Source organism: Podarcis pityusensis (genome assembly GCF_964106645.2).
Source record: "Podarcis pityusensis genome assembly, chromosome: 5".
NCBI classification, from domain to species: domain Eukaryota; kingdom Metazoa; phylum Chordata; class Lepidosauria; order Squamata; family Lacertidae; genus Podarcis; species Podarcis pityusensis.
This window is the reverse complement of record NC_138032.1, coordinates 86527570-86550394: the sequence shown is the minus strand read 5'-3', so window position 1 is coordinate 86550394 and position 22825 is coordinate 86527570. Positions and strand designations below refer to the sequence as shown.

General features: G+C 43.1%; 1 protein-coding gene across 1 annotated transcript in view; it reads right to left on the bottom strand.

Annotated features, from left to right (window-relative positions):
* NDST2 (N-deacetylase and N-sulfotransferase 2) overlaps positions 1–22825 on the bottom strand; it is a 72162-nt gene that overhangs the window by 16475 nt on the left and 32862 nt on the right. Inside the window, 3 exon segments of the mRNA XM_081006503.1 lie at positions 242–396; positions 967–1054; positions 9121–10531. Coding sequence (XP_080862629.1) covers positions 242–396; positions 967–1054; positions 9121–10113 — 1236 coding nt within the window. The 5' untranslated portion in view covers positions 10114–10531.

The window sequence follows — 22825 nt, the reverse complement described above, 5'->3', positions numbered from 1 at the left end:
CAAAAAGTAAATAAGTGAGTTAGTAAATCGGAACTTGGGTCTGGGGTATATGACATAACACATTTATACTAGGTTTGTAAACAGTCAATTGCCTGTGAAGAGTAAAACATTGCCTCTAGGCAACAAGGCATGGAAAAAATGAAAGGAAACTTGGCAAAATATTGTTGAGATGGCAATTTTTGGGTCAGCGGGGTCAAACTTCTCATGGACTGGAACATCCCCAGTTGAATTTGCTCCTTACCAAAGCAAACTGCTTGTTGAGTTTCATTTGCTCGGCTAGCACAGTGACGTTGTGAAAGAGATGTGGCTGCATGTGACTCCACATGTGCGGGAACCACCAGAACTCCTTCCTATGCTTTAGCAGCATGTCGTCCCCTTCATCTTCCTCATCAGTACCTAGAAAGAAGGGGGAAGGAAGGAAGGGGTGCTCAACTGTCAGTCATCATAGACACTAAACGGCCAAAGCAGAGGAGACAACATTTCATTTGCATGAATGGCTTTTAAAAGGAAACAGCAGGCGCCAGGTTCCCATCCACACCAGGGACCTGCTGTGGCGTAGCTGGGGGGCATTAACCCTTTGCCCCACACTGTGGTGCTGATCCAAATGAGCCCCCTGCTTCTGCGCCTGCTATCTTCCCTGGCATAAAAAGCTCCCATTCGCTCCATTGTACTGATAGCACCCAAGGGCTGTCAGAACACCACTTGGATCCAGTAGTTCCCCAAATCAAAGAATTCAAATAGGCCCCTACCTCTGTAGAGGTTACATGTCCCTGTAAGCCAAAACCCTGCCAGATATTTATCTATCCTGGACCAAAAAACTGCAACGAGGCCCAGAGGGTTAACAAACCTTATTTTACCTGATACCAGGATCCTGATCCAGATCAGACTTTACACAAGTGCTGACTGTGTGGATGGCATCTCTCTAAGAAATATGCAATACAGGTGAAAAGAACAAAGGCAGCTTACCAGTGTGGTAGAATTTCCCAGAAAATCCCAGGTTGAAAGTAAAATTGGGAACCAAAGTCCTCAACTTGTTCTGAGTGTTCAGTAGAGCCTGAAAAATAAGAAAAGGGGGGGGGGGTAGAGGAGGAAACAAACTTCAAAACAGATTCTTAATCAGATTTTTCAACAAGAAGGGCACTTCCATACAAAGCCTACATGCTGGCAGCAATGCACAAGCAGCCCTAAACATTGGTTTCTTAAAGGCTGACCCTTGTCTTTGGAAAGCGTGTCCAGGTGAGCACAGCACCACACACCAGCCCTGTCCCCGGCCTTGCTCTCGGGTTCTCTGTTTTTGAGGAGAAGATAGTGCATAGCTTTCTTCAGATATGGCAAACCCTAAGCTAGATCAACTCATCCACAAAATGTTTGGGTTGGCCAGCTGGACCATAGGCTTCTGCCTCAGCTCCTGTCTGGGGAACCAGAGTGGAATGTGATGATTAACCTGCTATTGTTATTTACATAGTAACTCATGATTGTCTACCTTTAATCTTCTGCAAAGTCAAAAATAAAGCAGGCCAATTTAGCTACCAAAGCATATCCTCTATGCCTTCTTTATGGCTTTATCCTGCAAATAAAAGTCCCATCTTTCAACAGAGATATGCACCTGTTGCCTATTAATCACTATTTTAATTGTGATTGTCAATTGTCAAAAAATTCCATACAATTCAGAAGTGGTTAACATTGTAAAATTTGGATTGTGGTCATATATGCATCAAATATATTTTCTGTAGCTAAGAAACAGTGCCACAGTTTGATTTTTATCACATTCTTCCCCAACACTTTTCCTTATGTAATGTGTTTTTTATGTGGTTATTACTGAGATTCATAAGTCACTCTGGGAGCCTTTTTTGGTAGAAAAGTGGGATTAAAATGAAATGAAATGAAATGAAACAAATAAGCTGATGGAGCAATTGCCTTCTTCCAGTTGGTTGCTATGCACATTTTGGCAGCTTTAAGTACCCTCACAATAATTTTACACACAGAGTTATTAACCAAGTATTATTTCAGGAGTTAGTCATATTCGACAGCCAGTCATGTTCATTTATCATGTTCAGAGGATTAGCCTAAAGAAGGCTGTATTACTGGACAGTCCCTGCCTCCCTGGATATTATTATTATGATTTCGTAAAAGTTATACATTGCTTGATTGTAAACAACAACAACCTCAAAGTGCAGAAAGGTAGCCGTGTTGGTCTGCCATAGTCAAAATAAAAAAAAATCCTTCCAGTAGCACCTTTAAGACCAACTAAGTTAGTTCTTGGTATGAGCTTTCGTGTGCAAGCACACTTCTTCAGATATCTGAAGAAGTGTGCTTGCACACGAAAGCTCATACCAAGAACTAACTTAGTTGGTCTTAAAGGTGCTACTGGAAGGATTTTTTTTATTTTAACCTCAAAGTGGTTTACAAACAATAAAGCAGTAAAATCAAGAAGAATTACAGCCCTACTTTAAAACATGCACAAGTTAAAATACTAAAACATATCAAAATTACTTCTAATAAAATTATTTCTAAGGAACTGGGTAGGCTTGTCTAAACAGGAATGTTTTTAGCAGGCTCCAAAAAGAATACAGTGAATCTACTATATTCCCTGCATAAGGCACTGCAATATATCTTGAAATACCGGCGCCTGAGAGCAGGAGCATTGCAGTGTCCATCACACAAATTGGCACATGATAAATAACATGCCTCTGGGTAAAATACCAACAACATAGTGAGTAGCTGAGATTTAGATTCATTTATTTGTATCTAGTCAACAGACCACACTATAAGACAAAGGTTTAACAGTATGAAAGCAACACAAGAACTGTACTTTTCAAAATTAAATAGTTTCTTGAAAACGCCGGGGCGGGGGGAGAAATCTGGGGCCTCTTCCTTTGAAGAGGAAGAACAAGATACCTCTGAATGTATATGAGGAATTTTATGAATAAGACGAAAGCCAAGGGGATTCAGACTGAGCTCTAACAGAAACGATTGCTCCCTGAAATAGTGTTCGTCACATTCTGCTCCTTGGAGGAGGGTCCATGCTGGAGATATGGGTATGCCCAGATAATGCCTATGCTTGGGAGATTTGTACTTCCCCACAGCCCTCACCACCACTTGAATAAATAATAATTATAATAATAATTGTATACCACTCTTCATATGAAGAGCTGAGGGCAGTTCACAACAGAAAAATAACAAAATTAGAATGCTTGGACCATTTACAAGGTTTTCTAGTGTGTCTAAGCTACAATCCCCTCATAATGATACCTGATAATTGTTTTATTTTATATTTACAGGTTGATAATGAAGAACATGGACATGGCTTAAGAGAAACTTAATTTTATTGACTTAAATAATTTTGTACTGCTCTTCAGCCAAAATGAAAAAGAAGTACAGCAACCTTTTGTCATTTCTTGGAAGACTGTTAAGCCATCTAGTCTAATCAAGAGTTCTGGAGAACTTGAAAGCTTGTGCACTATTGTGCAATATGTTGGTTGGCCTACTAAATGTATTGCCATAACAACAGACTGCCGAACAACACATTTTTATATTACGTAATCTTGAAAATTTAAACTTGTTCCTTTTAAAGGGTACTTTACATTTACCTGATATCATTTTGACTGAGTGAATGCTAGTCTAGCTTCCCTCTTGGATCCTAGTTGCCCTGCTCTCGATAAGCTCCACTTCATCAAAAGTCCTCCCCTTGTCCACCCCGCCCCACAACACACTGGTCCTGTCCTCTCCACTCCTGGACATCACACACTTAGTACAAAGTTCAGATGTTTGGCCGAATGCCCTCTTGAAATTTGAAGTTGTGAGTTATCAGGTTTCCCAGTTGTGTGGAGGCTTCTAAGAATGTTTAGCTGAACATGCTGAGAAGCTTCCTTCAGACTTTCATGCTCAAGTGGGAAGACTGGGAGTAGAGGGGTTGAAGCTGGCATGCTCAGGGATGTTGTAGAGAGAGACTGCCCCCCCTTTTGTCCTTGTCTACAATCATTCCATGAACCAGCTGAATGAAGCCTGCAGACCACAGTTTGAAGACCATTGTCCTATCCTGCACAATGTGCTTTCTTCTTAATTTCATGTGCTTCTGAGAAGGTAGGGACCACACATTTCTCCCCTATATAATGCCACATACATTCACACATTCCTCATGCAAGTAAAGAATCTATTATAGTTATTTAATACAGGGCAAGTTTATAGTCTCCAGTATTTTGATAGAAGAAAAACTGCCCTAACCAAAATCTGGATGAAAATGCCATGTGCGCCACTTGTAGGGCTAAGAAAAACGGCAAGTGTGCAGACAAATAAAGGTGCTGGAAGTGACACCATCTCATTTCTAAGGGTGTTTCTTGGTGATCTGCAACTATAGTAGTTGCAAACCTGCCTGTTTCCACACCAGGACAAATACGACAAAATTTTGAAGCCTATCTTCTGCCATAAAAGAAATGTTCCTGTTTAGGGTTTCAGTCAGCCATTCCCTCCTAGCAAGATTTTTCACTCGCCTCTCTATCCCACCAGTATTCCTTTTACTTTTCCAATTGTTCGTTTTCAATTTTGTTGCTACTGAGCATGCTCCGTCCTGTTTTGGCTGTTTTTTGGGGTGGTTGGGTGTGGATTGCCCCAACATGGTTTTATTCTTTCTTTTTTTGTACTAAGCAATTGATTCTCAGTGGCCCCATTTTGGCTACAGTCCTGTCAGCACTGTCCACCTGAGTTTACCATTATTGAGCAGTCTCCAATCGCTAGGAAAGTTTGGTGTGAAGATGAGTGAGAAAGAGATGATGCTAAGAGGCTTACCCTTTTGTGCACTGAGGGAGATTTAAAGCCTTGCTTTGGGTTACTATGACAACATATCTGCCAGCTGATAAATCCTAAACAACCCTGTTCCTTGTGGCAGCTGCAACTGTATTGTTGGCAGCTAGTACCAACTAGCCCCCATTCTGTTGCTTTCATCCTGGTGTTTTTAATGATTCCCCAAACCATAAGCACCCTCTGCAGGCTCACTGTTGACCTAAAAGAAATCAGTTGTAATCTTAAAGTACCAAGAAGATTCACAATGCATAATCATTAACAAAGACAGAAAAGGAAGCGGGAAATATTCATATGTATACAATCTTCTATCTGTAGGCCATTCCACCTCTTCTCCAACATTCTACAATACTGAACACAAGTTTGCACCTATTAACATTTTATTTTTCCCATTATACCTTTCCCAAAACTGAAGTTTTCCTGGTCCTTTTAACCACTCCAGTGTTGTAACTCCCTCACAAAATATCTGAATTGTACAAGATATATCAACAGTAGCTTAAACATAGTGCCATGTGCTTTCTGCAGCCAGATTACTTAAATATCGTTGCTTACTACATTCTCTTACAAAACAACTTTGCCTATGAAAATATTAAAAATGCATGCCACTTTGTTTTTCATATATATAAATATTTTGAATGAGTATTTTGTTCCTTCCAGTTCAAGTGTGTGTGTGTGGGGGAAACCCTTATGCCCTCTTAATAGTCACATTTTCTCAGCTCATCATTAGGTCTGGTTGAATTGTTTCTTTTAACTACCTATAAAAATAGGAATAAATTTGACCAGGACATAATATCCAGTGCTTCCTGTTATGTACTGAAGTTCTCACCCTGGGCCAGCAGGGGGATACTGTATATAGTTATGCAAATGAAGGATCGAAAGTGACGTTCAGTGATTGGATAGTTTTAGAAAGTTGCAACAGTTACACTGTTCTGGAGCTCTATATAAGCAGGCTGACTGAGCTTTTCAGTTCAGTTCTGTTCTGGCCTCTGAAATAAACAAGAGCTGTTTGAAGAATCACTGTGTCATCTGATATGTTCACCTACAACTTAACACTTCCTGCTCTTACAGTAAAGGAGGAAGGATTACTGAGCAGACAGGTTCCTACTGCTATTCAACTTTGATGTGAACATGAGAAGGGGAAAATACTAGTCCTCACACCACTTTCAGCACTGCTTGCATAGTCCGCTACAAAGCCAAAGGTCCTGTTGTTACCTGGCTGCTCATCAAATATTGGCCTGCCTTGTGCCTGAGAAATTGCACGTTACTGCATTATTCTGTGCACTCACAGGACAGAACACTTTGTCATTATTTGTGGGCATTATTTTACAAAAGTGAAGGATAATTATCCAAGCCACTGCTTGTTATACCATTCTCAATCAGCCGTGCAAACACATACATATGCAATGTCACATGCTAGAAAAATCTAGAATGGATGATTTATGTATTAGCACACACATAGTACAAAGATTTACAAACTACAGGGTGAAAAAGCTCTGCAAACAGTGCACAATGGCAAATGTAGATAAAAACATAGTTAAAATCCAGAAACCAATTAAAAGACAAATAAGTTTGGGGCTTTTAAGGAAAAAGTGCATGATTGGTTGGCTATGCATTAACACATCCATTATTCCAGATGATGTGTAAAACATGCATTTTCTAGAAACAGAATTTGGTAGTGACAGCAAATCTTGGAAACATCTTCTTTCCCTTAAAAGACAGGCAACTTTCAATTTGGGAGGCAGGGTTCTTTGTGGCAGAGATGACCATTTGCCACTTGAAGGTTTCCTAGGCGCTGCTCAGGAGGAGCTCCAGTGGCAGGATCTTACTCAGCACAAGCCCAGTTCCTCCCATGTTCCATACATCTGTCGCCTTGCAGCTTTCTAAGCCACAATAATCCTTCCCCAATTATTGACTAAGAAAGCCTTAAAAATAGATTGCAAAATTCTGCAAAACTAATTCATACAAGCAAATTAAGCATGCATGCTAAGTCTTTTTACATAGTTTGCACTGCTGTTTTAAGCTGCTGGCCAATATGTGACACTACAGAAAGATGCTTTTCCCAAAACAATTTTCATCACCAAGACACAATCTGAATCCTTTTAGGAGGCAAGGCAGCAGGATCTATCATATTTAAACTTGATTAGGCATTTGGTTAGACTAACCTGAATCGCTTTTATATAACTTGTCAGGAAAACACACCAGCTATTTTTTCACTGAGAAATTCCCCTCCACTTCCTTCTCCCTCTGAGAACTCAATAACAAACCCATGAAATTATTTCTTGCTTTTTTTATTTTTAAAAATGAAAACTCATTAACCTTTCCAGCTCTGCACCCACAGAGCCTCTTTTAAATGGATAAATCTGAGCTTTATCTGCTTTGCCTGAAATTCTGTTTCACTGATCTCAGATTATTGCTCCATTTCACTCTACTAAACCTCCAAACAAAATATATTTTAGAATGATCTGGTCTGAGGTTGTGTCTGTTTGTTTTTTGCAGTCACTTGAGAAACCTTCTATCTTCCTTCTGGGGCAAATAGAGTGCCAAAGATGTCTGATATAATTCCATCTGTGGGTCTGGTCACTGGCTGGGAATCCAATCTCAGCTAGTTTGCAGAATGGAAGCCATATAAATACAGCACAAAATAAATAAAATGAGTAATGCAAGGAGGGTGAGCAATTTCCAGAAATAAACAGGGGTGTTGCTTTCTCGGCTTTGGGAAGGATTGCCCTGGTGATTTGGGTTTAAGTTCTACTGATAAACACAGGATTATAGATAGGATTTTCAGAGTCTTAAGTATGGTTATAGAGCCATGCCCTGACCATTCTCACAAAGGGACAAGTTATTATGAATTTCTGCCTTTCTTACAGTGTTCCTCTTAGGCCTGCTTCACACAATCATTTTTCCCTATACAGAGATTTAGATTAGGTTAGTATCCAGCCATTATCTGTAGTCTCCACCAATCCCTTTGGCAGAAGCTATGTTAAGTCTTCTCACTGCTTCCACCTTCCCTAGCACCTGGGGTGAACAGAAACTGACCCCTGCCCTCAGCCAAATCTTCTAAATGCTCAAGGGAGTGCATGTATATGTCTGAGATCTGGCAATCAAATATGTGTTGCCCTTGTATATGGGGTTGGCCTTGTTGCATATCAAATTAAACCATAGTTAATCACAAGCAATGATTTAATATGAACACACAGTCTGCTACTGAACGCTGCTCAAAATTCTCACTCTACTACGCTGCTGGGAAGCAAGGCAGAGTTTGGTGTGTCATGTGAATCTGGGTTGGCTGTTTGTTACCCCTGAGCAAATCATGAGTGGTAAGCAAAGCACAAACCCTTGTTACTGCTTGTTGAAGATCACAATATGCCAGACTTTAGCTTGTCCCCCCCCCCCCCCCCGCAATGGCATGGCAGCAGGAGTGGGAGAGGAGCACAGCAAGAACTTCTCTGCAGAATGCTTCACACTTACATAAAACCATAGTTTGTTTTTAACTACAGCTTAATGTGATGTGCAAACCAGGCCACAGTCTCTGTTTTGGAAAAATGACATCATGAAGAAGAGGTCCTAGCATAAGGTCATCAGGGCCAATTGAGACAAAGGGGAACACAAAAGCTGCAGACCAGGATTCCTAATACTTTATAAATGCTTTTTCAAGGAAAGTTGTCAGTACAACTACACTCACACCTGCAAACCGGACACTTCCATACCATTCCACCAACTATACTGAAGAGAGCTGGCAGTAACTGTTTTACAGGACCCTCAAGTTGAGAGTTGTTGTGCAAGCAGATATAAAGCAGAAGCCATGTGGTGCAGCATCTCTGGCATCAGCCCTCATATTATGCTGGAAGAGGCTCAAACTGAGCCTCCGTTTCTGTCACCACCCATCATACTGATAAATAGAAGAGCTTCTCATAGCCCAATTCTGTACATGGAATTAAGTCCTACTGGGTTCAATGAAACTTAGCCCCTAGCAAGTCTGCTATAGATTTCAGAAGGTCTGAAGCCCAGGCATGAAGCAGTGGCTTAAGTCTTTGGTGTGTGTGTGTGTGTGTGTGTGTGTGTGTGAGAGAGAGAGAGAGAGAGAGAGAGCGCATGCAGAAAAAAACAAGGTTTACATTCTTGCCATCTCTTAGGACCCAACCAAATGTGGAGCTCAAGCCACGATGGTTACCACAAAAGGAAGTTGCTTGGCCTTTTTCCACACTGTAACGGCTAGTAGATCTTAACCCCTATTTATATTTCAGGACAGTATGTGTTTCCCCGCCCCTAATCCAGACCACTGGCTGCCATCGGCATGAAAATGCAGAAAATGCCCAACTTTACCTCTACATCCGACACCTTCATGCGTGTGCCCTCTTTGCCCACAAAGATATCATCGATGTCCACAAGGATGTAGCGATCAAGGGTCAGACACAGACGCTTGCCAGTCAGGTAAGCAATAGCGTCAACAAAGATCAGCTTGTGAAGCCAGAAGTTGAGGTTGTTACCAAAAAGGACCCGCTGGATGCCGTCATGCAGACCAAGGTCCTGTACCACGGTAGCATGCAGAGCTCTGTGGGTGGTCAGATGCGGGATTGACTCTGAAGATTTGGTGCTGGCCATCAACACAGGTTCGTAGGTGGTGTGATTTGACTGGAACACTGTCCAGTCATCACCAGGCAGGGGGCCTTGCTCCACTTCATTAGCCTGAGTTACGTACAGGAGCGGGGCACTGGGATTGATGTGATAGTCTCGCAACCCTAGATTGGAATGTAGGAAAAGGGGAAAGCCCTTGAGTTGAGCACTGAGCAAGCTGTTCTCATTTGCTTTGAAGAAGCCAATGATCCCCACTCCATATTCCACACAGTATTTGTCCAAGAGGTCCCTGTTCCAGGTATCCAGGTTCACATATTTAAGGATATTCTCATAGATAATAAGAGCATAGCGGCCATGGTCTTTGTCTGTCAGAGTGGGCATGTCTCCCTTTCCAGGGGCAATCTCTGTCCTGTATTTAAACCGGCTAGATTCCAAGATAGCCACAATCTCCTGACCCAGTTGGGAATAGATGCTTTCCACAAAGACGAGCACCACAGGGTCTGTGCGTGAGTTGTCCACTGATTTCATAAGCCTCCAGCTTGCCTGGGGTTGAATAAGAACCCTGTGCTGGTTGCTACAATCGCTGAAGGGCAACGGAGGCGGTTCCTTTATTTTGGGGCTGTTGGTAACGTAGTAAGCCAGGAAGCACATGGAAATCAGGCTGAAAGCAATGAGCAGCAGGATCAATCTGTGGAGCTCCAGCTGTCGCACATGCCTCACTACTTTCCACAGATGAATCATGGTGAGGTGCGTGGCTTATCCCTTCCTCAAGCTTGGCACCAACCAAGCTGCCTTCGGTGTCTCCAACGCCACCACCGGAAGAGCCAGTGGCAGCTCACGGAGAAGAAATGTGGGCTGCAGAGAGGGATAAAGCTTAAGCAAGCAGCTACAAGACTAGATGCCCAGTGATCTGCCATTTATCTCAAGTGACCATGGCCTTCAAGTCCCATTGCTCCTCTGAGTGCTGCTGCCCTCTTCCTTCACTTCTCCACTTGCTCAGAAGAGTCCTAGAAAGGAGGTGGCTCATGTGCAGTTCTGAATTCCTTGGCTTCAGATGCAAATGTCAGGCATCAGGGGTAGGGAAAGCATTCCACAAACTGAAGAGTTGCCTCAGCTGGCTGACTTGCCCGTCACATGATAGTCACCGTCGACTGGCAACCTGCAATTAAGAAAGAAATCACATGTTAAGGGCAGGCGAACTAATGGGCTTTGGGAAGAGGGCAGTTGGACAGTGTGCTTGCGGATTAGAATCACATCATTTTCTTCTGATATACTCGCTAACAAGTGGGATGGGAACCTTGTGGCCTTCAAGATGCTATTGAAATCCAACTCCCATCAGCCCTATTCGGCATGGTCAATAGGTCAATGATGGGGGTTATTGTCCAACAACAACTGGAGGACCACAGACTCCCCATTCCTGCCTGTAACAAAATGTTGCATGTGCAGGCACACCAGTTCAGGGTTCCAGCCAGCCTAGCATACCCTTTTCAGGGGATTTAATTCCATTTCTCCCTCTTTTCCTCTCTCCCTCTCCCATGACATTCTGTGACCACTGAGCATTCTCAGTTCAGACTTAGCTGTTTTGGGTCCTCATCCCTGTTAAGGTTCTCCTTCCTGAAGTTTCTTTTATTCCCTTCTTATTTCTGGTGATGATATTCCCTTCATGTGTCTCAAAAGCCTCATTTTGGGTATATAGCCATCATAACTTAGGATATGAAAAGTAAAGTGTCCTTGGCTCATAGCTCATCTCTACCACGAATCTGCAAGATTCAGCAGGTCAGTTATTGGCTCTTGATCTGGTATTACATTTACAGGGCTATGTGATGAGTCAGGCAAGAAAACAAATTAAAAGACCCTTGTCCCAGAGAAGAATTGGATTTCCCAAGCTGATATTTAATTATTGCATCTTTAGAATACTCTCTCATTCATGTTACCAACATGCAAATATTCACTTCCCAAGTCTGCCACTATGAGTAGAGAAAAAAGAACCTATGGAATTTCATCACTCACTCAGCACTTTGCAATATTCAGCATTGAAGGAGAAGTGCCAAGTTTACATAGATTTTTCATTCTGAAAAAGCAGGATTTTATTAATCCCACCTGGGCACAGGTAAATGGGTCTTGGGGGGAAACCCAAGATAAACCCTTATTACTAGATTAATTTCCCCCTGAAATTATTAAAGTATGTATTGGTAGGAAAGGGTCTCTGTTGGAAAATATTAGACACAAGGAAAAAGAATAGGAATACAAATAATAAATTTAGGTCCATACTTCTTAAAACCGCCCAGTGATTATGGTGCCAAATTTAATATCCCAATTCACAAGGATATAAAGCACACAAAATGCTAGGTGAGATGAAAGGAAACCTAATAGGGTGGGCTCAGGAACACAGGAACATAATATTTCAAGTGGCTACAGGCAGAAAAGTGACTTCAAACAAACAACATAGTGCTGTTCTGGAGACCAGCCCTTATCAAGAATAAATCCTTTTGCTCTCACATCATGTTTCCCACCCTAACGTGGCAGGGTGCAGTATAACCATTTTAAACAGAGTTGTAAACAGATTAGAAAGAGGAACCCTCCCAGCAACCAGAAACACTCCCAGCAACCAGGTTGGGAAGCTTTTCCTAAGGGAAGAGAGGTGTTTTTCAAGCCATCTACATACATAAATGACTAGTGTTACATAGAAATTTAATAAATAAGTGATAAAACAGTGTGTGGTGGTGTTTTGGTTTGCTACCATGTTATGTATTTTTTTGTTTTTATATTGTAACCACCCTGCGATCCTAAGATGAAGGACGATATAGAAGAAACAACAACAACAACAACAACAACAACAACAACAACAACAGTGTGGGTAGACAGGCAAGCATCTAAACATTGTATAGGCAAGTCAATTCTGTAGACTTACTTGCTAAGCTAATTTTGTTTTATTTTTTAAGGAGAGGGACTCTTATTACCATCTACCTCATTTGTTTAGTTAAGAGATATCGGTGTCTCGATGATGTGTAATGGAACTTTCCCTCCACAATGAACAAATGCAGCGAGACACCCCATCACTGCTTGGGATCAGGGGGCAGATGTTCTAGATCAGGGGGCAGATGTTCTAGATCAGGGGTTGTCAACCTGGTCCCTACTGCCCACTAGTGGGCATTTCAGGATTGTAAGTGGGCGGTAGGGGGTTCTACTGCACAAGCTAAATCCTCCTTCCATCGAGCACTGGTGGGTGGTAAGGAAATTTTACCATCTAGAAAGATGCATTAGTGGGCGGTAGGTATAAAAAGGTTGACTACCCCTGTTCTAGATAAATATAAGCCCAAGCATTTATTCTTTTAGAAATTAAAATATAGCTGCTGTGCATGGCATTTATCTCACCTTAAAAAACCCACTAAAAATAAGGGTCTTGTACTTGACCAACAGAGAATAAATCTTCAACTATAACGACAATAATACACAAATTTTTCACAGAAAATGGTCTAAACCAGTTCTATAATAAACTCTACCATCTCATCATTCTCTTCAGCTTTGAGAGCGTATGTCCCACTGACAATAATTTAACTCTGAGTTCAGTCTCACAGGGATGAGTCTTTGTAAAAAATAAAAATAGGAGCCAGAAGGCAGCATTGGTGTGTGAGCAACAACATAATTGCAAAGTCTTTGGACCAAAGCTATCAAAGAAATTATGTGAAGCTGAACTGCACTAAATACTATACAAGACACAGGGTGCTCACGGGAACAAACTGTGTCTCTTTGCAACTTTCCTCTCAGCAGCAGTCCAGGAGGTGGCAAATTTTATCATCACCCTAATTTTTCTAGTGCTGAATGTTGCGTCTGGTTTACAAAGAGCGGCACTGACACCACCTGCTAGTATCTGAATGCAAGGGCTCCCGCATGTCCCTTTGTCCCTTTCCGCAGCATGCAGGGTTGGAGTGCCCAAACAATGGCAGAGTGGCATGCAGAAGCAAAGGTCCCTGTGGCACACCGGCGAGAGCCAGGAGAGTGCGCAGAACAAATGCACCATTTGAAGTCTCTGCAAAGCTCTTAACAAGCCTCTGTTTGTTACAAGCATGCAAGCATGAGCACACACACAAATTAAAGGCCTATATCAGATTGCTGCTCAAGAATCTGTCAGCTCTGATCTCTTTAACAAGGCCTCAGTGCCAGAGGGTATGCCAGCTGGCACAAGGTGCATGAAAACAGTTTTGGAACTGTGTCAGCATGGGCCCGGGGATGGGGGGGTAGGGAAGCAGAATGACATGGTGCAGGAGAGCACAGTGCCCAGCAACAATCTATATACCTATACTGCCAAACCCAGACAAGTTTCCCCTGCAAAGGATTACAGAACAGACAGCAAGCAGCTTGCTCGCAAAACAAAAGAAGTGACATTGCTCCATCTCACATGATTGAATCTACAGATGACCAGATACAGCATTTCATGTTGTCCATGGAGAAAATTGGCATCTCCGAGCAGTAGGGTGGCCAGAACGGCTTGAGCTCCAGTGGTACAGAGCAGGAAGTCTGAATGAGAGAGGCAGGGACTGCAAATTGAGAAGGCGGAGTGTGGTGTGGCCAGAGTTTTTGGAAGTGGGTTCTCCCTGAACCTCCCTGAGTGGCCTTGAGCGATTCATTACTGCAAGTCTGTGTTGGCTGTCCTGAGCCACTTCAAGAAAAGGCAGGGAGAAAATGTAATAAGGAAGCAATACTATCAGATGCTCCTGCCAACCTAGCAGTTCGAAAGCACCTCAAAGAGCAAGTAGATCAATAGATACCGCTCCAGCGGGAACGGAAACGGCATTTCCGTGCACTGCTCTGGTTCGCCAGAAGCGGCTTAGTCATGCTGGCCACATGACCCGGAAGCTGTACGCTGGCTCCCTTGGCCAATAAAGCGAGATGAGCACCGCAACCCCAGAGTTGGCCACGATTGGACATAATGGTCAGGGTCCCTTTACCTTTACTATCAGGTATGATCAGTAATCTCTGTTGCGTTGAGACTACAGCTTCTGGCAGAACAGCCCCCACCCCCCGATATACTGCTGTGTTTATAAATGCTGTAACTATCGTACTGGGCAGTCATGGAAAAGGCACTTCAATGCACTGTTTAAGCAGCCTCCTGCACTTGTATATTCAAAAGCTGGTGGCCTCCCAGAAGCAAAAAAGGACTTCCAGAGCTTGGAAAGTGAGACTCCTGCAGAACTTCTTGTCCCTTTCCGCAGCAAGCAAGAATGGAATTGGGTAAAACAGGCACCAATGTATGCAAAAATGCTTAATGTACATAATTTAACCAGGCAGCAGTATCTGACACTGTGAGGGAAGCAAAGGAACTGTTTTTATGGCAGCCAGGGCAGGTTTAAGCTATATATTTATTCCTCTGACTCCTTTTTAGTAACACATCATTAAGCACTGCCCCCATAAAAACAAAGGCTTCTTTGAAATCTTTGCAGCAACTCAGCTTCCTCCTCCTCTCTGGCTGTGTCATTATTAGAATTGACAATATGGGTGGCAATGGAGATAATTTATGGCCATGAAAATCCATAAGCTGCCTTTATTTGTAAAATGAACTCTAGGCAACTTGTGAACAAAATAGAAAACAAAGTCAAGACAGCATTGCCACTACAAAGCCACAACATAAGGAAGCGGTAACAAAACCAAACGAGAGGTAACCAAAACAAACCCTTAGTAACAACTTCAATCAATACCAAAAGCCTTATAGAAGAGCATGACTTCTCTTGAGTCAATTTACTCCAGATTAGGTACAATTAAAAAGCGGAAGAGAAGGAATACAGTGGTACCTCGAGTTACATACGCTTCAGGTTACAGACTCCGCTAACCCAGAAATAGTGCTTCAGGTTAAGAACTTTGCTTCAGGATGAGAACAGAAATGGTGCTCAGGCAGCACGGCAGCAGCAGGAGGCCCCATTAGCTAAAGTGGTGCTTCAGGTTAAGAACAGTTTCAGGTTAAGTACAGACCTCTGGAACGAATTAAGTACTTAACCCATGGTACCACTGTAGAAATGCATGCCTTAGCCCTTGGTGATCAACCTTAGTTGATATAAAGGAGCTGACACGTCCCCACTCTCAACTACTGGTAGTAGAGGTAGTAATTATTAACCCAGATGGAACCCAATCAGGGCTGAGCCTATGTCAAGCACAACATATCAACAATAACGTCTTGCTGCTGAAAAGGGTTCAGAGGGATTCTAGGGAGAAAATCTTTGTCTGAAGGGGAGGCTTTTTGCATACATTCTGCATGGTGGGAAAGTTTCCAGTTGGCTGGCAGCCCTGAAAAGGGGAGCTATAAAATGAGAAGGGGCGAGAGAAGCATTACTTTTCTGTAGACAGATGAACACCTCCACTCAATTTGCAGTGGCATACTGTAAAAGTATACCCCCTACTAGGCCTGAAGAAAGCACTGTTGTCTGAAACTCAGCCTACATTCAGCCAGTGTGGTGTAGTGGTTAAGAGCGGTAGTCTCCTAATCTGGGGAACCGGGTTCGCGTCTCCGCTCCTCCACATGCAGCTGCTGGGTGACCTTGGGCCAGTCACACTTCTTTGAGGTCTCTCAGCCCCACTCACCTCACAGAGTGTTTGTTGTGGGGGAGGAAGGGAAAGGAGAATGTTAGCCGCTTTGAGACTCCTTAAAGGGAGTGAAAGGCGGGATATCAAATCCAAACTCTTCTTCTTCTTCTTCTTCTTATTTGGGCAGCAAACATTGTATCATGCTGGGATATTTGGGGGAAAGAACCGAGAGAAGTAACTAGTGTCATGTCTTCCAAGGCGGCTTGGAAAACTTTCAATGTTGGTTTGGATCTTGACAGGTGTGTATTTTCCGGGAGGATCATTCTGAAGTCTAAAGATAGCATGGAAGTTCTGCTTCTTTCCAGTATTATATGTGGTGTTTGCAATAAATCAATGGATTCAACATTCTGTCTGTAACCTGGTACAAATACAATATCCCTAGTTGCCTTACCAAGGTGAAGAAACAGAAGCAGGTTACGCATTCGTGTGTCCCCCCCCTCTTTTCTGCAGAAATTTACCCCTCCCTTCCATGGTTTGCTTCAGTCATGATGTCGCTTTATATCTATATCAGTGTCGCTGTTTACATTGGTTTACACTGTAAAAAGGTAAAGGACCCCTGACAGTTAAGTCCAGTCGCGAATGATTCTGGGGTTGCGGTGGTCATCTCGCTTTACTGGCCGAGGGAGCCAACGTTTGTCTGCAGACAGTTTTTCCCTGTCATGTGGCTAGCATGACTAAGCCGCTTCTGGAGAAACCAGAGCAGCACACGGAAACGCTGTTTACCTTCCCGCCAGAGTGGTACCTATTTATCTCCCCCCCCAAATTATATTTTATTAATTTTCCATACATTCATACCACATTACAATTTCTATTAAATTTTCCGTTTTTGACTTCCTTCGGCTTCTCTGCCAATCATCCAAATTCTAACTTCTTCAGTTACACATTTCCAAATTTTGCTATTGCCTTTATACCTACCCCCCACTTCTATTTTGCCTTTTTATAATATTTCTTATGCTGTTACAGAGCTTCTCTAAATGCCACTAGCGTTATTTCATTATCACTTATACATTCCCAGTATTCAACTAATTTTCCCCAGTCCTCGATGAACTTTTGATCTCGTAGATCTCGTACCTATTTATCTACTTGCACTTTGACGCGCTTTCGAACTGCTAGGTTGGCAGGAGCAGGGACCGAGCAACGGGAGCTCACCCCCTTGCAGGGATTCGAACTGCCGACCTTCCGATCGGCAAGCCCTAGGCTTGGTGGTTTAGATCACAGCACCACCCCCATTCCCACCACTGTAAACCATGGCCAACTCAAATCAAATGCCTTAGTTCTGGTTATGGGTAGTGGTGGAAACCTAACAAGTGTAAAAGCCATGGTCACAACTGATGCAGACTAGACACCACACTGCGGTTCCTTCCCAGTGCAAAGGGTGACTAGGAGAAACAAATCTTACATCTACATAGGACTTTTGTGTGGTTACACAAGTAAAAAGCTCTACTACCCTTCAAAGGCACGCGGTGGAATACAAAAATAGTACAGTGGTACCTCGGTTTAAGAACAGTCCGGTTTAAGAACGATTCGGTTTACAAACTCCGCAAAACCAGAAATAGTGTCCCGGTTGAGAACTTTACCTCAGTCTAAGAACAGAATCCAAATGGTGGAAGGGCAGCGGGAGGCCTCATTAGGGAAAGTGCACCCTGGTTTATGAACAGCTTTGGTTTAAGCACAGACTTCCGGAACAGATTAAGTTTGTAAACCAAGGTACCACTGTAATGTGTTTGCATCGTGACAGCAGAAGAAAAAAATCCCAACGTTCTGAATCTTCGAAAGCTCTATAAAAGACGAGTCTACTATATCCATCTACATATAGAATTACGTAGACAAACTTAACATTTAAGGCCCATTGGATAACATATATAACACATTCTGATTGGAGTTACTCACCGTCTGCCTAATAAACCACAGACAGAATTAGTAAAATCTGAGATTTGTATCCTTCCTTCTTTCAGTCACATATGGAAAACATCAATGGTTGTTTCCTTTTAGAAACCGTATTCTTCAGCATTCAGCAATTTCAGAGTCCACCTTAACTGACTGGAAGCAGCACAAGCAGGCAGAGTGCCAAGTGCAGACGTTAGACTGAGAAAAGAGACTTCATGTCCTGACAATCAAAGTGCACAGAAAGGTCACTGCTCTAATTCGAGTGATGCAACACAGCTCTTCAAGGTCTAGTCATCCACAGTGGTAGGGACCTAAATGAACTAGGCATCTGCTTCAGACACAAGAACTTGAATGATCCAAGAGGACTCTTCGGCACACGTTGCTATGCAAGGCTTTCGCTTCAGATATATGGATGCTTCTTAAGAGACACTATTATGGATATGAAGTGGGTTGGTGGAATTCTATACCACATTAAAATCAAAATCTTGTATTCAAAAGATCAGATTTAAATTGATAGAGCAGGGGCTGCAACAAAAGGTTGAAGCATGGAATGTTCCTATTCAGGATTCCAGCCATTTCATTCCATTCTGCCCCCTGTTCCTGCTATCAGCCAGCATTCCACAGTCACTGAGCATGCTCAGTCCTCATTTGGCTGCTTTGGATATTTCTTCCTCATTAGCATTCATGTTCTAAAGGTTGCTTCTCCCAAGCCTGCTGACACCTCCCTCATCAGGAAGAAGGTGCCATTTTGGCACTCATTTCTCAACCTCAGAAACAGAGATCATTATGATTAAATTTGGTAAAGCCCTAATCAAACCCTTTTTTTGAGCACAATTTTTTAAAAAAAATTTAAAACAAAACTAAAACCATACAAAATAGACAATCATAGCAAAGACTCATTTATCTAGCAGAGAAAGTCTGTCGGAACAAATCGTCAAGTGCAGATTGTGGGGACCTATCTCAACAGGAATGCTATTTCACAGAACAGGGGCAGTCATGCTGAAAGCCCTGTTCCATAATCTTTGGAACTTGCAGAAGAAACTTTCCCAAAGACTACAGCAACAAGTAATCCGACCCTGGGCTTTATACGTTAGTACCAACATCCTGAACGTGGTCCAGTAGCATATTGACAACCAGTGTGAATCCTTAAAGCAGGCTGTTGTATGTTGACAGTAGTTTGCCTCCACAAGCAACCTAGCTTCTACTTTCTGCACCAGCTGCAGCCTCCCCAAGGGCAGTCCCACGTAGAGCCCATTGCAGTTATCGAGCCGTGAGGTTACCAATGCATGCACAACTGTGGTCAAGCTATACCAATCCAGGAATAGCTGTTTTACTAACCAAAGTGAATATGAGCAGTCATAATTCCTGAATTACTTCCAGGTAAACATTCCTATGCAGCATCCACAGGCTGCCCCAAGGGAGTCATCACATGCTTAAGGAGAAACGTGCCAGTAATTAAAATATGTGCTCTGGTAGAGGGACATAACAGCAAAAGGAGCTAGAAGCTAATATCAGATTTGTCCCTTTCCTGAATAGGGGTAAAGTGAAGCAAGAAATAGCTGGTAAGTTGTATTTGCAAGGGAGACAAGGAAGGAGATTTTAATTGCTATTTATTTACCGGCTGTGTTCGCATATCACACCAAACCATAGCTAATGTTTAACTATGGTTTAATGCAAATGTGTGACCTGCTTCACTCCCTCCCCACTTCTGGCCAAGTTGCACTGGGAGCAACAAACCACAAGCTTTAGCTTGCAACATCTGAACCTGAACATCTTCCCCACACAAACCACAAGTGGTTAACAAACCTTGGATATTGCTTCTGGTTCGTTTGTATGGGTGGGGCAGAACAAGCAGAAGTCCAGGTTTGGTCAACATGACCAAACAAAGTTGTGGCTTTTTCATCCTGCTGCAGCCAGGAATGGGGGAGGAATAAAGCAGTCTGTGCTACCAAGCTACGTGTTCGCATTAAACATTAACTATGGTTTGATGTGAGGTGTGAGCCAAGCCACTTTTTCAGCCACAGCAGCTCCCCAGAGATTTGCAATGAACACGCATTTCAGCATGTCACAAACAAACCAATAAAACATACCTGTTGGAACCGTAAAGAGTAGTAATAGGTTTGTGAGATGCTGCACCTGTCCCTATAGATATTTCATCAATTACCTTGCCCCTGTGTCTCTCCACTGCCCTGAACTGCCTTTAGATGTTCTGCAGTTGTTTTAAAAATGCCTTAACAGCCAAAAGAAGTGGCAGCTTGAGCTGTGGAGGTAACTGTGGCTGCTCCTTAAAGTAAAGGTAAAGGGGCCCCTGATCATTAGGTCCAGTCGTGACCGACTCTGGGGTTGTGGCGCTCATCTGGCTTTACTGGCTGAGGGAGCAGGCGTACAGCTTCCGGGTCATGTGGCTAGCATGACTAAGCCGCTTCTGGCGAACCAGAACAGCGCACGGAAACGCTGTTTACCTTCCCGCCAGAGTGGTACCTATTTATCTACTTGCACTTTGAGGTGCTTTCGAACTGCTAGGTTGGCAGGAGCTGGGACCGAGCAATGGGAGCTCACCCCGTTGCAGGGATTCGAACCGCCGACCTTCTGATCAGCAAGTCCTAGGCTCAGTGGTTTAACACACAGCGCCACCCACGTCCATGCTCCTTAGAGACTCTCAATTTAAAGGCTGCATTTGTTGAGGCTCAAGAAGCAAGTGCCCTGGGAGCGGCCTTTCCTAGAAGGCAACAGAACTATCTGAAATGCATGCAGTAGGATTCCAGTGGAGTTTTAAAGGTCTGAAGGAGAAGGCCAACACATGTTCTCCTCAGACAGCTGGCTAGTGAAGCCATAGAGCCATTGTACCTGAGTGATAACTTCCAAAATGAAACAAACTTGCTGTTCCGGCAGGTATACTTCGTTCAGGCAAATATAGAATCTGAGCACTTGAAATGTGTCTACTGTGTAGTATTAACTTCTGTAGGTGCAATGGACTTGGGTATGAGGGGAGAGAGAGAGAGAGAGATTAGGAAGTGAGAATCGGCAGCATAATGGAAGATCAGGGGATGCATATGGTACTAAAACCTTCCTCCTCCTCTAACAGAGACGAATGCCTTTGCTGTTATCAGTCTTCCCAATAGCAAGAGGTTCTGTTAGTTGCGAGCCAGACCTGAAAATTGTGTCTCTCTTTCCCAGGGCCAGTTTAGCTCCTCTGCTCCTTTCTCTTCACCACTTCTACTTCTCCTAACCATTTCTCACTGAAGGCAGCAGGTGTAGCGGGAGAGATATTAGCTTTACAAGTAGACAAACACCTCTCAGGAAGGCCCCTGCTCAAATAAAATCTTTGTTACCTTCAGTGGATGTCTGAGAGTTGAGCATTTCGTAATGGAAAACAAAGGATCGTTAGACACCCACCCCTGGCCCTGAATTTGTTAGGAGAGCCCTGGGGAGTGGTCCAGGAGCAAAGTAATACAACGGTAAGCACAGCATCTGAAGGAAGAAGAAGCCCAGCACATTCACATGTGTGCAAAATTGCTTTATTCCCCCCCCCCCCCCGGTTTAAGAACCAAATGCCCCTGTCCAGCATTATATATAGGAATGTTCTTGTACTACTTCCAGCATTTCAGTCTTTATTCAACCTTCCAACCCAGCCTGACTGGCATGACAGCATCATTTTAAAGATACCTCTTCAATGCTGGAATGCGTCTGGGCTCCAGCTCTTCACCTGAGAGCACCTGTCAAGTCCTGAAAGAATGTATGCCTTTCATCTTAAGACTCGAGCCACAGTGCAAAGGAAGAGACATTCCTCAATATTATGAGAAGGCATGCATCCCCTGCCTTCACTTTTCTCAACTGCACTGTGCTATCAGTTTGACAAATTGATCTGTAATTTAATACTGAAGAAACCTTCCAATGCAATGTTTCAATTTCAGTTCCTTCTCCACTGGACGGGGGGGGGGCATATTATGAATAATTATGCACCTTTCCTGCATAACTTTGTAAGGGTAGTGCTGTGACCCATGTTTCACTTGTTCTTAAAGAACACTACAGTGGTACCTCGGGTTAAGAATTTAATTCGTTCTAGAGGTCCGTTCTTAACCTGAAACTGTTCTTAACCTGAGGTACCACTTTAGCTAATGGGGCCTCCCACTGCCGCCGCTCCACCAGAGCACGATTTCTGTTCTCATGCTGAAGCAAATTTCTTAACCCAAGGTACTATTTCTGGGTTAGCGGAGTCTGTAACCTGAATCGTCTGTAACCCGAGGTACCACTGTATAGAACATGGGTAGACAAACTAAGGCCCGGGAGCCGGATCCGGCCCAAATGCCTTATAAATCTGGCCAGCTCACAGTCCGGGAATCAGAGTGTTTTTACATGAGTAGAATGTGTCCTTTTATTTAAAATGCATCTCTGGGTTATTTGTGGGGCATAGGAATTCTTCCCCCCCCCAAAAAAAAATTGGTTCGGCCCCCCCCACAAGGTCTGAGGGACAGTGGACCGGCCCCCTGCTGAAAAACGTTTGCTGACCCCTGCTATAGAATCAACCTCATTCTTACATACCCATATTCAGAAATTGTGTTCTTGTATTTGCAGCGATAGAGAATCCTGAGCTCTGATATGATAAAATCTAGAAGGGGAGCTTCTGGAATTCTATCATTAATGAGAGCAAGTCCTATTCAACAGAGTCCTTCACTAACCTACTTGTAAACAGAGACAATGAGGCTGTGACAGCAGCTGAAAAAGAAATAGGTTGAACACTGGTATCACATGGTTGCTTGCATGGAACCCAAAGCTGGTGATTTTTAAAGCTATGACTCCTGGGTCCTAAAACATGCTCTGCTATTCCAGTCACTTTTTTGCAATGACACTTCTTGCTCAGATTATTGGTAACAATGTAGGGATTAGCAGGAGCCAGTATGGATTTGCAAAAATAAACCCTGCTGGCCTAATCTTATCTCTCTCTCTCTCTCTTTGTCATCAGTTTACTTTCTTAATGGATTATGGGAAT